The 15000-nt window shown below is 42.2% G+C and overlaps 1 protein-coding gene across 2 annotated transcripts in view; it reads left to right on the top strand.

Moving 5' to 3' along the window:
* Positions 1–15000, top strand: part of cables2b (Cdk5 and Abl enzyme substrate 2b) — a 69496-nt gene that overhangs the window by 43577 nt on the left and 10919 nt on the right. For both annotated transcript variants that reach the window (XM_061904293.1, XM_061904292.1), the window contains 3 exons: positions 2799–2876; positions 3510–3612; positions 11977–12145. In XM_061904293.1, coding sequence (XP_061760277.1) covers positions 2799–2876; positions 3510–3612; positions 11977–12145 — 350 coding nt within the window. The remainder of the gene's footprint in view (positions 1–2798; positions 2877–3509; positions 3613–11976; positions 12146–15000) is intronic.

Below are 15000 nucleotides of genomic sequence, written 5' to 3' on the forward strand. Positions count from 1 at the left end.
GGGGCCTTGCCGCCGAGGAGCTTTTTAACTACCTCAGCGACCTCAGCCCCAGAAATAGGGGAGTCCACTACAGATTCCCCTGGCACCGCTTCCTCAAAGAAAGACGTGTTGGTGGGATTGAGGAGGTCTTCGAAGTATTCCCTCCACCGATCCACAACATCCGCAGTCGAAGTCAGCAGAACACCATCCGCACCATACACGGTGTTGATAGTGCACTGCTTCCCCTTCCTGAGGCGCCGTATATATATACATATATACATATATACATATATATATATATATATATATATATATATATATATATATATATATATATATATATATATATACATATACATATACATATATATATATATAAGCTACTTCAAAGAGCCCAGAATTGGTTTTACTTAAATGTTTTCAATATTTCATGGTTTCTCGAAAGGAAACCTTTCAATGTATTAAATAAACCACTGTAAAATTTTATAAAATTGAGTTGATGGCGAACAATTGTAATGTAGAGAAATCACTTTTTTTTTTATTAAATACTCCGAAACCCAGCGGTTCAGAGATTTCCAAAACTGTGTGCAAGCTCACGCCAAATGCATTAATCTTATGAGTTGCCGCTTCTGCAAAATCACCATCCGTCCCCCTTAAAGACAGTCGTTAAGCAATAAAAGTACATGTTTTTAGGGGCGGCGTGGCTCGGTGGGTAGAGCAGCCATCCCAGCAATTTGAGGGTTCCAGGTTCAATCCCCGCTACCAACATCGTAGTCAATGCCGTTGTGACCCGGCCGGGCAAGACACTTTACCCTCCTGCTCCCAGTGCCACCCACACTGGTTTAAATATAGTTTAAGGACTTTGATAATGGGTTTATGTAAAGTTTAATGTAAAGCGCTTTGAGTCTCTAGAAAATAGCGCTATATAAATATAATTAACTTTACTTAATAGGTGTAGACCAGGGATGTCCAAAGTGCGGCCCGGGCGGCCATTTGCGCCCCGAAGCTAATTGTTTACCGGCCCGCCAGACATTCTGGAAATGCTATTGCAAAAATAAAAAATAACATTAAAAATATCGGAATGAGGTGAACTCTATCGAGACAAAGTTGCAATGTTGACACAAAGCTGCCAAGCAGGCTTTTTTTTCTTTTGTCTTTATTTTACCATGTAAAACCCATCTTTACCATGAATTGATTAACGTGGAACCCAACTTAAACAAGTAAAAAACTTATTTGGGTGTTACCTTTTAGTGGTCACTTGTACAGAATATATACTGTACTGTGCAATCTACTAATTACAAGTTACAATCAATCAATTATTTATTTTTTATTTTTTTGCCATTGCTCCCCAAAAAAAATGACAAAAAAATCCATGTTATAATGAATTATTTTCAAAGCTCCAATTAGTTCAAATATTTTATTTTAAAATGTTTTATGTGGTAACTATTGCATATATTGTGCAGTTGCCATATAAAAACAAAGTTTTCTTTGACAAAATACCATAAAACTAAACAAAATAATAGTTTAAACATAAAATCGACAGATATATCTGAAGTTGACCTCGTAACTTAAGTGTTGAAAGTTTAAAAAAAAAAACTAATAAAAATGTATCACTTTCTGAGTGGGGAATCTTTTGGATCCCAAATATATTTAGTGGTATTTTATTTATCTTTTCACTGTGATTACTCAAAAATAATAAAGAAATAAAATCAATGGTGTTCTGCATTATTGATATTTTAGGTCTCTAATGACTAAATACTGCATATTTTAGTTTTACTATTAAAAAAACAAAGATGTTTTTACCGAAAAGCCATAAAACCTTTATTTTTTTAAAGTTGATATAGAGATTAGCCTTAAATATAAAATAATACAAATGTGACTTTTTTTAAACGTTGTATTAACTGAGACCCTTTATGGTCCCCGGTCCCTCTAGAGGTAAAATACATTTTAAAAATCCATATATTTTGTTATGGTTTGAAAATGAAAAATATCAAAATGGCCCCCGCATGCTTTAATTTTTCCATGTGCGGCCCTCAGTGGAAAAAGTTTGGACACCCATGGTGTAGACTGTCATTCTTCAGTGTTATGGCCAAAAATGTCCCTAGTGTGACAAAAAGAGTTGGACTTATGGATGGACAGTCTTCACATCCGAGTCATGTTTTCACTCAACTCCCCACAGACTGTTTGCTCCTCACTTTCCCATGCATCATGGGAACTGTGTGTGTGTGTGTGTGTGTGTGTGTGTGTTTATACTGTACATATGTGTGTGCCAGCTATTACGCATCTTGTCAGGACATAAATCTTATCCTGTGGTTGTCACTCAGCCAAATAATTTTTATCAATTTTTACCATGGAATTATGGTGTAGGACGAATGTTAAGGTGTGAATGATTATCTATTATAAACATGATCCACAGTATATGTTTTCCCCAGGCAACCCACACAAATGACAGTATCGCCAGAGACGATACAACACACACTCGTTAATGTTGTTTTGCCTTCAGAGCTGCTCTAATTCCTGGTGGAATACTTTTCAGGAGGTGTAAACATTCATCACGGTTTGCAAATGTGTCACAACACACAAATGTCTAAAATACTGTACATGGTATTTGTTTATCCTCACTTAGGTAAAAAAAAAAAACAACCTTCCTGCTTATTTAATTTGAGAAAACTAATACATACTCTCCTAAGATACTGTATTGTCATTTTTTATTTATTTATGTTTTGCTTAAATCGCAGCATTTACAATTCCAGGTCCTGTAATATTCACAACATGAAGGTCGGCAAAGAAACTGATAATGTGTATTTTGTTTGTTTCAGGATTGTGCTGATCTGTGCTAAAAGATCACTCTGTGCTGCCTTCTCTATTATGCCCTATGGAGAGAGTTTTTACCTCAGGTAGTCACACACACACACACACACACACACACACACACACACACATTCACCAGAAGTGAGCATATAGGGAAACATGTCAATGCCTAATTTCAGTGTAAAGGAAGTATGAGAGTGCAGGACCATCTTGGAGGTTTTTTGGCCACTTGACATGCAAGGAGAACAGATGTTGCTCATTTAAAATTGGTGGCTCGAAAATTGCAAACACCCCACAAAGCTGGATTGAAACTGCAGAGTTTGTTAGAATGACTCCTTTGGCGCAAGCCTCCTAGATATGATTCATCATAGTATGAATCACCTAATTGTCATTTATTAACATTTCTGAAGGTGCAGATAGGTTAAAAGCTTACAGAAGATAGCGTTTAAAGTGCCTCATATATTTTGAGGAAGGACTAGGTGATCATTACAATAGCTACAAGAAGAGGATACTGTTATGAGAACAGTAATGCTCATCAAGTTCAAACTGAAGTAATATCAACACAAAGTAACAGCAAACATACTGTTTCACATTGTTTTTATTTTTTTTAACAACATTTTTGTTTAAAAATAAATAGTTTTTTTCTTTTTTAAAAGAAGGCTGAAAAGATTGACTCTGCTGTGCACAGTTGAATCTTTTTGTTTGCTTTCTGTCTCTAGTGACCCAATGTTGAATCACCCCAGGAGGAGACACTCATCCGGGAATATTTCCACGTCCTTGGAGATGGGACTAGAGGGGTTTCACTTGGATACCTATGGCAGGGTACATCAACACAACACCAGGAGTGTAGCGCCAAATTCTGCCATAATACCCCCCACCCATACACACATGTATATGCACTGAGAATATATATTGTTGCACAAATTCAGGTTGAAACTATTTTTTTTTTAAACCGCATGCACCTTAATTTAGTTTTCAACTTTTCAAAGATGGGATTGCTATTGGGGCCCTGCGATGAGGTGGCGACTTGTCCAGGGTGTACCCTGCCTTCCGCCCGATTGTAGCTGAAATAGGCGCCAGCGCCCCCCGCGACCCCGAAAGGGAATAAGCGGTAGAAAATGGATGGATGGATGGGATTGCTATTGGAAGCCAGTTACCTCTTGCATGTATATGTGTTGTGTTTGACTAAAGGGGAGGTGACGGCAAACGGGCAGTAGTGTATAGAGATTTAATATATATATGTTAAATCATATATCTATAATAATCAAACAATAGAAAACGAACTAAGGGAATGGAATGTGAAATATAGATTCAAAAGTGTATGTGATGTGAGGCTATGTGTGTAGGTTAACTGAAGTGTGTGTTACCAACGTGTAGACGAGAGTGAAGGAACGTCAAGGGAACAAGCAGGTGATCCGGGATACAAGCGGGGGTCCGTGGGGCTGAGAGGGGCGTCAAGAGATCCGAGTCCAAAGCGGGGGAGTCGAGGATAGAGGGAGGCAGTCAAAGTCCAGAGGTAGAAGAGAGACGCACAGCTCTCTTTCCAGGCAACGGGGGGGGGCACTGCGGAGGAGACACAAGGAAACACACTGAGAACATGGAGAGGGAAAAACACAGGGAAAGCAGGATCGCATAACGCAGGATTACGGTTTACTGAACGTCAGTAGAGAACTAAAGTTCCCGCGCTGATCCTTGGTCCACTGGTCCTCTTATACAGCCTCACGTCATTAGTCACAGGTGTGGAGTGCGGCCAGCTGCAGCGGAGAGTGGGCGCGGTCCGCTTGATGAGCGTGGGGGCGTGTCCGGGTGCGCTGTCAGCGCACCCTCTGGGTGGAACCACAGCGGAGGAAGATGGAGACCGCATGTACCACAACAGTAGCCCCCCCTATGGACAGATTCCAGATGTCCAGGAATCTGAACCCCCCCAAAAGCAGGAACAAAAGTCAAGGGAGGGTGGAGGGGTGAACTGGTGGTGGGTCGCCGGCCCAGGTTTCCCCGAATCCACCGGGGACGAGTCTGGTGGCGGCGGCGAGTAGAACGTCGCTGAGACCGGCGAGGCGGGCGACCAAGGAACGGCCACCATCTTGGTCGTCGGGGAGGCGGACTCGAGTGGCGCCATGGTGCGTCTCGCCAGAAGAGAGGAGGTGACGTCGGAGGCGTGGAAGCAGCAGAAGAAGTCGTCTGAGGCGTAGAGGAATAGGTGGACGTCATCGGCGGCGTGGAAGCGGCAGGCGTCATTGGAGACAGAGGCGAGGAGAGCAGTTTAGGAGCTGGCCGAGGTGCTGAAGTCCGCGCTGCAGGCCGAGGGGCAGCGGTCAAGGCCAGCCTGGGTGCTGGTGGAGACACAGGGGCCAGCCTGGGGACAGGCGCTAGCTCCGAGGCTAAGGCTAGCTTGGGCGCTAGCCGAGGAGCTGGTGCTGGTTCGGAGACTGCCGCTGGCTCGGGGGCTAGCTCGGAGACTGCCGCTGGCTCGGGGGCTAGCTCGGAGACTGCCGCTGGCTCGGGGGCTAGCTCGGAGACTGCCGCTGGCTCGGGGGCTAGCTCGGAGACTGCCGCTGGCTCGGGGGCTAGCTCGGAGACTGCCGCTGGCTCGGGGGCTAGCTCGGAGACTGCCGCTGGCTCGGGGGCTAGCTCGGAGGCTGCCGCTGGCTCGGGGGCTAGCTCGGAGGCTGCCGCTGGCTCGGGGGCTAGCTCAGAGGCTGGCGCTGGCTCGGGGGCTAGCTCGGAGGCTGGCGCTGGCTCGGGGGCTAGCTCGGAGGCTGGCGCTGGCTCGGGGGCTAGCTCGGAGGCTGGCGCTGGCTCGGGGGCTAGCTCGGAGGCTGGCGCTGGCTCGGGGGCTGGCGCTGGCTCGGGGGCTAGCTCGGGGGCTGGCGCTGGCTCGGAGGCTAGCTCGGGGGCTGGCGCTGGCTCGGAGGTTAGCTCGGGGGCTGGCGCTGGCTCGGAGGTTAGCTCGGGGGCTGGCGCTGGCTCGGAGGTTAGCTCGGGGGCTGGCGCTGGCTCGGAGGTTAGCTCGGGGGCTGGCGCTGGCTCGGAGGTTAGCTCGGGGGCTGGCGCTGGCTCGGAGGTTAGCTCGGAGGCAGGCGCTAGCTCGGAGGCTAGTTCGTGGACAGGCGCTAGCTCGGAGGCTAGCCAGGGGACTAGTGGCTGCGGCTGGGAAAAGCGGAAGATAGGTGGGATATCTCTGGCAGGGGAATGTCTGTCTGGTTGCAGCTGTGCTACCACATTAGCACAGCCACCAGTACTAAAATGAAAGACAGATGGTATATGTCTGAAAGGTGTTTGCCTGTCTGGGTGCCGCTGTGCCCCCACACCAGCACAACCACCAGTACTATCCCCCCCTTCCGAAAGCAGATGCCAGACGCTTCCTGCTGGCTGAGGAACAAAGGGTGGGAAGAGGGTGTTCAGGCGCCGAGAACATTCCTCCTTCCCTGTATTAAATTTAAACAGTCCCTTGAGAGAGTGTTGAGGGCTATAAACATTGTCCATGGTGGAGGAAAAAGAAAAATCAATCAATCAATCAATGTTTATTTATATAGCCCCAAATCACAAATGTCTCAAAGGACTGCACAAATCATTACGACTACAACATCCTCGGAAGAACCCACAAAAGGGCAAGGAAAACTCACACCCAGTGGGCAGGGAGAATTCACATTCAGTGGGACGCCAGCGACAATGCTGACTATGAGAAACCTTGGAGAGGACCTCAGATGTGGGCAACCCCCCCCCTCTAGGGGACCGAAAGCAATGGATGTCGAGCGGGTCTAACATGATACTGTGAAAGTTCAATCCATAGTGGCTCCAAGACAGCAGTGAGAGTCCCGTCCACAGGAAACCATCTCAAGCGGATCAGCAGCGTAGAGATGTCCCCAACCGATACAGGCGAGCGGTCCATCCTGGGTCTCGACTCTGGACAGCCAGTACTTCATCCATGGTCATCGGACCGGACCCCCTCCACAAGGGAGGGGGGGACATAGGAGAAAGAAAAGAAAAGAAGCGGCAGATCAACTGGTCTAAAAAGGAGGTCTATTTAAAGGCTAGAGTATACAGATGAGTTTTAAGATGAGACTTAAATGCTTCTACTGAGGTAGCATCTCGAACTGTTACCGGGAGGGCATTCCAGAGTACTGGAGCCCGAACGGAAAACGCTCTATAGCCCGCAGACTTTTTTTGAGCTCTAGGAATCACTAATAAGCCGGAGTCTTTTGAACGCAGATTTCTTGCCGGGACATACGGTACAATACAATCGGCAAGATAGGCTGGAGCTAGACCGTGTAGTATTTTATACGTAAGTAGTAAAACCTTAAAGTCACATCTTAAGTGCACAGGAAGCCAGTGCAGGTGAGCCAGTACAGGCGTAATATGATCAAACTTTCTTGTTCTTGTCAAAAGTCTAGCAGCCGCATTTTGTACCAACTGTAATCTTTTAATGCTAGACATTGGGAGACCCGAAAATAATACGTTACAGTAATCGAGACGAGACGTAACAAACGCATGGATAATGATCTCGGCGTCTTTAGTGGACAAAATGGAGCGAATTTTAGCGATATTACGGAGATGAAAGAAGGCCGTTTTAGTAACGCTTTTAATGTGTGACTCAAAGGAGAGAGTTGGGTCGAAGATAATACATCCTGAGAGGGACAAAAAGGAAGGGGGGAAAAAAAAGTCACTGGGGCGGAGCCAAAGTCACTGGGGCGGGGCTATAAAACAAAAAAAAAACTGTGCCGTCATGTCCTACTATAAAATTTGGCGGGAACTTACTGTTGTGTTTGACTAAAGGGGAGGTGACGGCAAACGGACACCAGGTGGCAGTAGTGTATAGAGATTTAATATATATGTTAAATCATATATCTATAATAATCAAACAATAGAAAACGAACTAAGGGAATGGAATGTGAAATATAGATTCAAAAGTGTATGTGGTGTGAGGCTAAGTGTGTAGGTTAACTGAAGTGTGTGTTACCAACGTGTTGACGAGAGTGAAGGAACGTCAAGGGAACAAGTAGGTGATCTGGGATACAAGCGGGGGGCCGTGGGGCTGAGAGGGGCGTCAAGAGATCCGAGTCCAAAGCGGGGGGGGTCAAGGATAGAGGGAGGCAGTCAAAGTCCAGAGGTAGAAGAGAGACGCACAGCTCTCTTTCCAGGCAACGGGGGGGGGGCACTGCGGAGGAGACACAAGGAAACACACTGAGAACATGGAGAGGGAAAATCACAGCATGATCGCATAACGCAGGATTACAGCTTACTGAACGTCAGTAGAGAACTAAGTTCCCGCGCTGATCCTTGGTCCACTGGTCCTCTTATACAGCCTCACGTCATTAGTCACAGGTGTGGACTGCGGCCAGCTGCAGCGGAGAGTGGGAGCGGTCCGCTTGATGAGCGCGGGGGCGTGTCCGGGTGCGCTGTCAGCGCACCCTCTGGGTGGAACCACAGCGGAGGAAGATGGAGACCGCATGTACCACAACAATATGCTCCCTGAACACTAAATTACATACTCAATGAACAGAAAGTCCACAATATGTTTTATGTTTATCATTAGTGCATCTCCTGGGTGCTAAGATTCCCCTGTCCTCAAAGCCCTATGACACTTCTATTTTGAACTATTCAATGGTTCTTGAACACACCACAGTTATAAGCTAATTGATGAGAAACTTAAAATGTATTTGATGTTGCCACAGGTAGATGTGTGTTTCATCCATTTTTTCATCACCTCATCATTGTTACCAAATGCTGGTGTTCTGTGTGAAAGCTTAACTGTTTGGTTTATAATGTTATGACGCCTGTGAGTGCTAGAGTTCCGTGTTTTTAATTTGCCACTACCAGATGTAATAAACCCTTTTTTTAAGGGGGGTATAGGTAGTGTGAGACAGTCTTAATTTGATTCAAGCAATGGTATTTGACTTTCACAAAAAAATTTAGTTTATCTTGACATTTAAAATATACTGTATATATACATACTGTGCAGTATGTGCATATATGTATGTATGTATAACATATACATTTATTTTATATATATTATGTGTGTATGTGTATATATGTATATATGTGTATGTATATACATATGTATATATATATATATATATATATATATATATATATATATATGTATATGTATGTATGTTTGTATGTATGTATGTGTGTGTGTGTGTGTGTGTGTGTGTGTGTGTGTGTGTGTGTGTATGAGTTGGGAAATTGTGTTGGATGTAAATATAAACGGAATACAATGATTTGCAAATCTGTTTCAAGCCATATTTGATTGAATGCACTACAAAGACAAGATATATGTGAGGTTTAAACTCAAACCTTATGTTTTTTTGCAAATAATAATTAACTTAGAATTCAATGGTTGCAACACGTGCCAAAGTAGTTGGGAAAGGGCATGTTCACCACTGTGTTACATCACATTTTCTTTTAACAACACTCAATAAATGTTTGGGAACTGATTGTTGAAGCTTTGAAAGTGGAATTCCTTCCCATTCTTCCTTGATGTACAGCCTAAGTTGTTCAACTGACTATGGGTTGAAAATGATTTGTTGTCGTATTTTACGCTTCATAATGCGCCACACATTTTCGATGGGAGACATGTCTGGACTGCAGGCGGGCCAGGAAAGTACCTGCACTCTTTTACTACGAAGCCACGCTGGTGTAACATGTGGCTTGGCTTTGTTTTGCTGAAATTAAGCAGGGGCGTCCATGATAACGTTGCTTGGATGACAACATATGTTGCTCCAAAACCTGTATGGACCATTCAGCATTAATGGTGCCTTCACAGATGTGTAAGTTACCCATGCCTTGGGCACTAATACACCCCCATACCATCACAGATGCTGGCTTTTGAACTTTGCGCCTATAACAATCCAGAAGGTTATTTTCCTCTTTGTTCAGGAGGACACCACATCCACAGTTTCCAAATATAATTTGACATGTGCACTCGTCAGACCACAGAACACTTTTCCACTTTGCATCAATCCATCTTAGATGAGCTCAGGCCCAGCGTAGCCGGCGGCGTTCCTGGGTGTTTTTTAAAAATGGCTTTCGCTTTGCATAGTACAGTTTTAACTTGCACTTACAGATGTAGCGACCAACTGTAGTTACTGACAGTGGTTTTCTGAAGTATTCCTGAGCCAATGTGGTGATATCCTTTACACACTGATGTCGGTTTTTGATGCAGTACCGCCTGAGGGCTCAAAGGTCCGTAATATCATCGCTTACGTGCAGTGATTTTTCCAGATTTTCTGAACCTTTTGATGATTTGCAAATCATTTTCAACCCATAGTCAGTTGAATATGCTACAAAGACAACATATTTGATGTTGAAACTCATAAACATTTTTTTTTTTGCAAATAGTCATTAACTTTAGAATTTCATGTCAGCAACACGTGACAAAGAAGTTGGGAAAGGTGGCAATAAATACTGATTAAGTTGAGGAATGCTCATCAAACACTTATTTGGAACATCCCACAGGTGTGCAGGCTAATTGGGAACAATTGGGTGCCATGATTGGGTATAAAAGCAGCTTTCATGAAATGCTAAGTAATTCACAAACAAGGGTGGGGTGAGGGTCACCACTTTGTAAGCAAATTGTCGAACTTATTTTAGAACAACATTTCTCAATGAGTTATTGCAAGGAATTTAGGGTTTTTACCATCTACTGTCAGTAAAATCATCAAAAAGTTCAGAGAATCTGGAGAAATCACTGCACGTAAGCGATGATATTACGGGCTTTTGATCCCTCAGGCGGCACTGCATCAAAAACCGACATCAGTGTGTAAAGGATATCACCACATGGGTTCAGGAACACTTCATGATACCACTGTCAGTAACTACAGCTGGTTGCTACATCTGTAAGTGCAAGTTAAAACTCTGCCATGCAAAGCCAAACCCATTTATCAACAATATCCTGAAACGCCTCCAACTTGGCTGGGCTCCCTTAAGATGGACTAATGCAGAGTGGAAAGGTGTTTTGTGGGCTGACGAGTCCACATTTCAAATTGTATTTGGAAACAGAGGACGTGGTGTCCTCCAGGACAAAGAGGACATTAACCATTCGGATCTTTATAGGCGCAAAGTTCAAAAGCCAGCATCTGTGATGGTATGGGGGTGAATGGGCAACTTACAGATCTGTGAAGGCATCATTAATGCTGAATGGTCCATCCAGGTTTTGGAGTAACATATGTTGTCATCCAAGCAACGTTATCATGGACGCCCCTGCTTATTTCAGCAAGACAAGTGTTGCAACAGCATGGCTTCGTAAAAAGTACTTTCCTGGCCCGCCTTCCAGTCCAGACTTTGATTGAATGATTGATTGATTGAAACTTTTTTTTAGTAGATTGCACGGTTCAGTGCACATTCCGTACAATTGACCTCTAAATGGTAACACTTGAATACGTTTTTCAACTTGTTTAAGTCGGGGTCCATGTTTAATCAATTCATGGTACAAATATATACCATCAGCATAATACAGTCATCACACAGGTTAACATGTCTCCCAGTGAAAATGTGGGGCGCATTATGAAGCGTAAAATACGACAACAAGACCCCGCACTGTTGAATGACTGAAGCTGTACTCCAATCAAATATGGTAAAGAATTCCACTTTCAAAGCTTCAACAATTAGTTTACTTGATTTCCATACGTTTATTGAGTGTTGTTAAATGAAAAAATGATGTAACAAAGTGGTGAACATGTCCTTTCCCAACTACTTTGGCACCTGTTGCAACAAAGAAATTCTAAGTTACTCATTATTTGCAAAAAAAATAATGTTTATGAGTTTGAACATCAAATATTTTGTCATTGTAGTGCATTAAATTAAATATGGGTTGCAAATCATTGTATTCCGTTTATATTTATATCTAACACAATTTCTCAACTCATATGGAAACGGGGTTTGTATGTGTTTATGTATATAGATATAGATAGAGAAATATAGATATACATATGTTATAAATTACATTTTATGGGTCTCTTGTATGTACCCTGCCTTCCGCCCGATTGTAGCTGAGATAGGCGCCAGCGCCCCCCGCGACCCCGAAAGGGAATAAGCGGTAGGAAATGGATGGATGGATGCATGGGTCTCTTGTATGACATTCTCACTTGTTTCCCTATTTCAATACCCCTACACAACACTTGCACACTTGCTAATGTCAGAATAACCAACTCAACAACCTCCATCACTCTCTTTGTGCCTCAGTCGGTGTCATATGCCCAGTTCCTGTTCCCCACTAACGCCTTGGTGAGGCAGAAGCCGTCTTTCACCAGCGACCTGACGCTACAAATTCCCCTGTCCAGGAGCACTCATAGCATGCCGGGCAGGAGCTCTCCTCCGAGTAGGTTGAATAGCACTGTGGGACTGGACCTAGGTAAAAACACACACATTCTTCACATAATCATTTAAAATGTTGCATACAGAGCAAGATGCACTTAATAGACCAAAGTATCAAACAAAACAAATCTTTTTTGGAATTGATTAAATCCTGAATGCCTGAAATAAAGACATAAAACAAGAGCAGTTTATTACCTTTGCAAAAGAATCAGATAATGACCCCCATTACATGCAAATTAATTACATCAGCTACCCCCACAAAAGAAAGGAGCCGATGTGACTCGGGGAAAAAAAAGATTAAAAAAAACTACTTACTTGACACTTGGGTGGCAACATTTGTTCAAGACCCCATACTGTTTGTTACTATAGAGCAGTGGTTCTCAAATGGGGGTAAGCGTACCCCTGGGGGTACTTGTAGGTATGTCAAGGGGTACGTGAGATTTTTTTTTGATATTCTAAAAATAGCAACAATTCAAAAATCCTTTATAAATATATTTATTGAATAATACTTCAACAAAATATGAATGTAAGGTCATAAACTGTGAGAAGAAATGCAACAATATTCAGTGTTGACAGCTAGATTTTTTTTGTGGACATGTTCCATAAATATCGATGTTAAAGATTTCTTTTTTTGTGAAGAAATATTTAGAATTAAGTTCATTAATCCAGATGGATCTCTATTACAATTCCCAAAGAGGGCACTTTAAGTTGATGATTACTTCTATGTGTAGAAATCTTGATTTATAATTCAATTACTTGTTTATTTTCCAACAAGTTTTTAGTTAATTTTATATCTTTTTTTTCTTACAAATAGTTTAAGACCACTATAAATTAGCAATATTTTGCACTGTTATACAATTTAATAAATCAGTAACTGATGACATAGTGTTGTATTTTACTTTTTTTTCACTTTTTTTCAACCAAAAATGCTTTGCTCTGATTAAGGGGTACTTGAATTAAAAAAAATTTTTCACAGGGGGTACATCACTGAAAAAAGGTTGAGAACCACTGCTATAGAGGACAGATTCAAAGCCTCATGATACTCCACAAATGCTCATCATACTCCTGCTTAGAGGTTCATTAAAGGTGACCTATAATGCAAAACCAACTTTTTTTACCTGTTGGTACCTGTTATTGTCTATTTAGTATCCCCGTGAGTCCTGAAAGTCTAAAATCAAACCTTGGAGGCATGGCGGAGACCTTTACAAAACAATCTTGCCTTCTTCCAATCTTACTCCGAACAAGCCGTTTGGAATTCGAGACTTTAGTGCGGTAATTTTTTTGCCAAAGTTACGTCAGCAAATATCTCCATATATGAGGTATACCCGAAGAGCTTTGCGTAAATCTGTAATTTTTATTCAGTTGTAGTCATTAAGTTCTTATGTTTCTCTATCCTTTGTTGTGGGGTGGACTGCCTCTTACATGCAAATGCTAGCTGATATCCTATGCTGTTGCCATTTCTTATACAAAGTAGTATACAGTTATAACTTATAAATGTCAGTAGACTCGATATGGAAACGCAAAAAACAACAACATGGATGACAAGGTGGAGAAGTAGTTGAAGAAGGCTAAGCCTATAGGAGGGCTTCGGCACAAAATTAGACTACCCCCACAACAGCGCAATTTGAAGGACTTGAAAATTGTCTGTAAAACTAAATCTATGCAACATTTTGACCAAAGCACTACCATACCTTGTTATGTACGCCACATTGAAGTCTTTGAAGATTTAAATATCCCAGAAAAAATCACAATATGACCCTTTTAAGACTTTTAGAATGAACTACAAAAGAGATAGTTGGTAGCAGGATATCCTTGCGGTCCAGCATCAATGATTTCTGACCTCACAAATGTGCTTATGGATGAAAAGACAAACATCCCCACAGACACATGCTAACATTTTAAAGAAAGTCCAGAAGAGTGAAACGTTTTATAACTGCAAATGTTGCACCAACTATATTCTTCTATTTCTGTGCCCTGTACATGTGGAGAACAGGTGGCCATGCTCTTCAGTGTATTGTTACAATAATTTCTTCAGCATGACCTTTACACATTTAAACACATGAATATTTTTGATTAATAAGTAATTTTTTCAGTAATTTCACCAAAGGGACTATGTGATAGTTACGTGGAAAGGATGGTAAGAAGGAAAACCAACATAATGAAGAGATGAGGAGAAAGTATTGCTGCAGCTGTGCTGGGGCGTACACACACCACATGTCTCATTTGTTACATGCAAACACACTCACAGCAACAGAAACTTTTCTTACTCACAAGTCTTGAAACCTTCATTAACACGAAACAGCTGTGTTTGTGTATGCCCTTGTTCTACAACTATTATCTAGTATTTTTTAACACATCTCCATTATATGACTGCAATTTTGCCTACAAGTCACATTGCAATTTTAATAGATTTTTTAAAGTAAGATGTACATTTGCAGCAGTATTTTCCTTCTTTTTTTTTTTCTTTTTAGAGCCAAATTTAATAAATGAAAATGGCTGAGAGCTACTCGTCTTTGTAAAATTTATTTTCATCGCTTGTTCAGCCCAAGCTTATTTTGCCAGAATAAACATAAGCAAAATGTTGGTGTCCACAACTCATATTTTGTATCAAAATACCAAAATAAATAATTCTTGAAATCGTATATGAAACTTTTGCTGGTGTTAAACAATTATTGCAGTGATTTTAGAGTCAATGATAGAGGGTCATAGGCTTGATTGAGAACGCGATTCCTTATTGGACAAACAATACACAAATGCACATATAAAATCATGTGGATATGGTTATACCGGTACATACATGTGTTATTCACTTGAAATAAAAAAAATATATACACCAACCTAACACAAAATCACTACTACAGTACAGCACTACAAGGAAAAGTTAGAAACAAG

This window comes from Nerophis ophidion, linkage group LG06 (assembly GCF_033978795.1).
Source record: "Nerophis ophidion isolate RoL-2023_Sa linkage group LG06, RoL_Noph_v1.0, whole genome shotgun sequence".
NCBI lineage: Eukaryota > Metazoa > Chordata > Actinopteri > Syngnathiformes > Syngnathidae > Nerophis > Nerophis ophidion.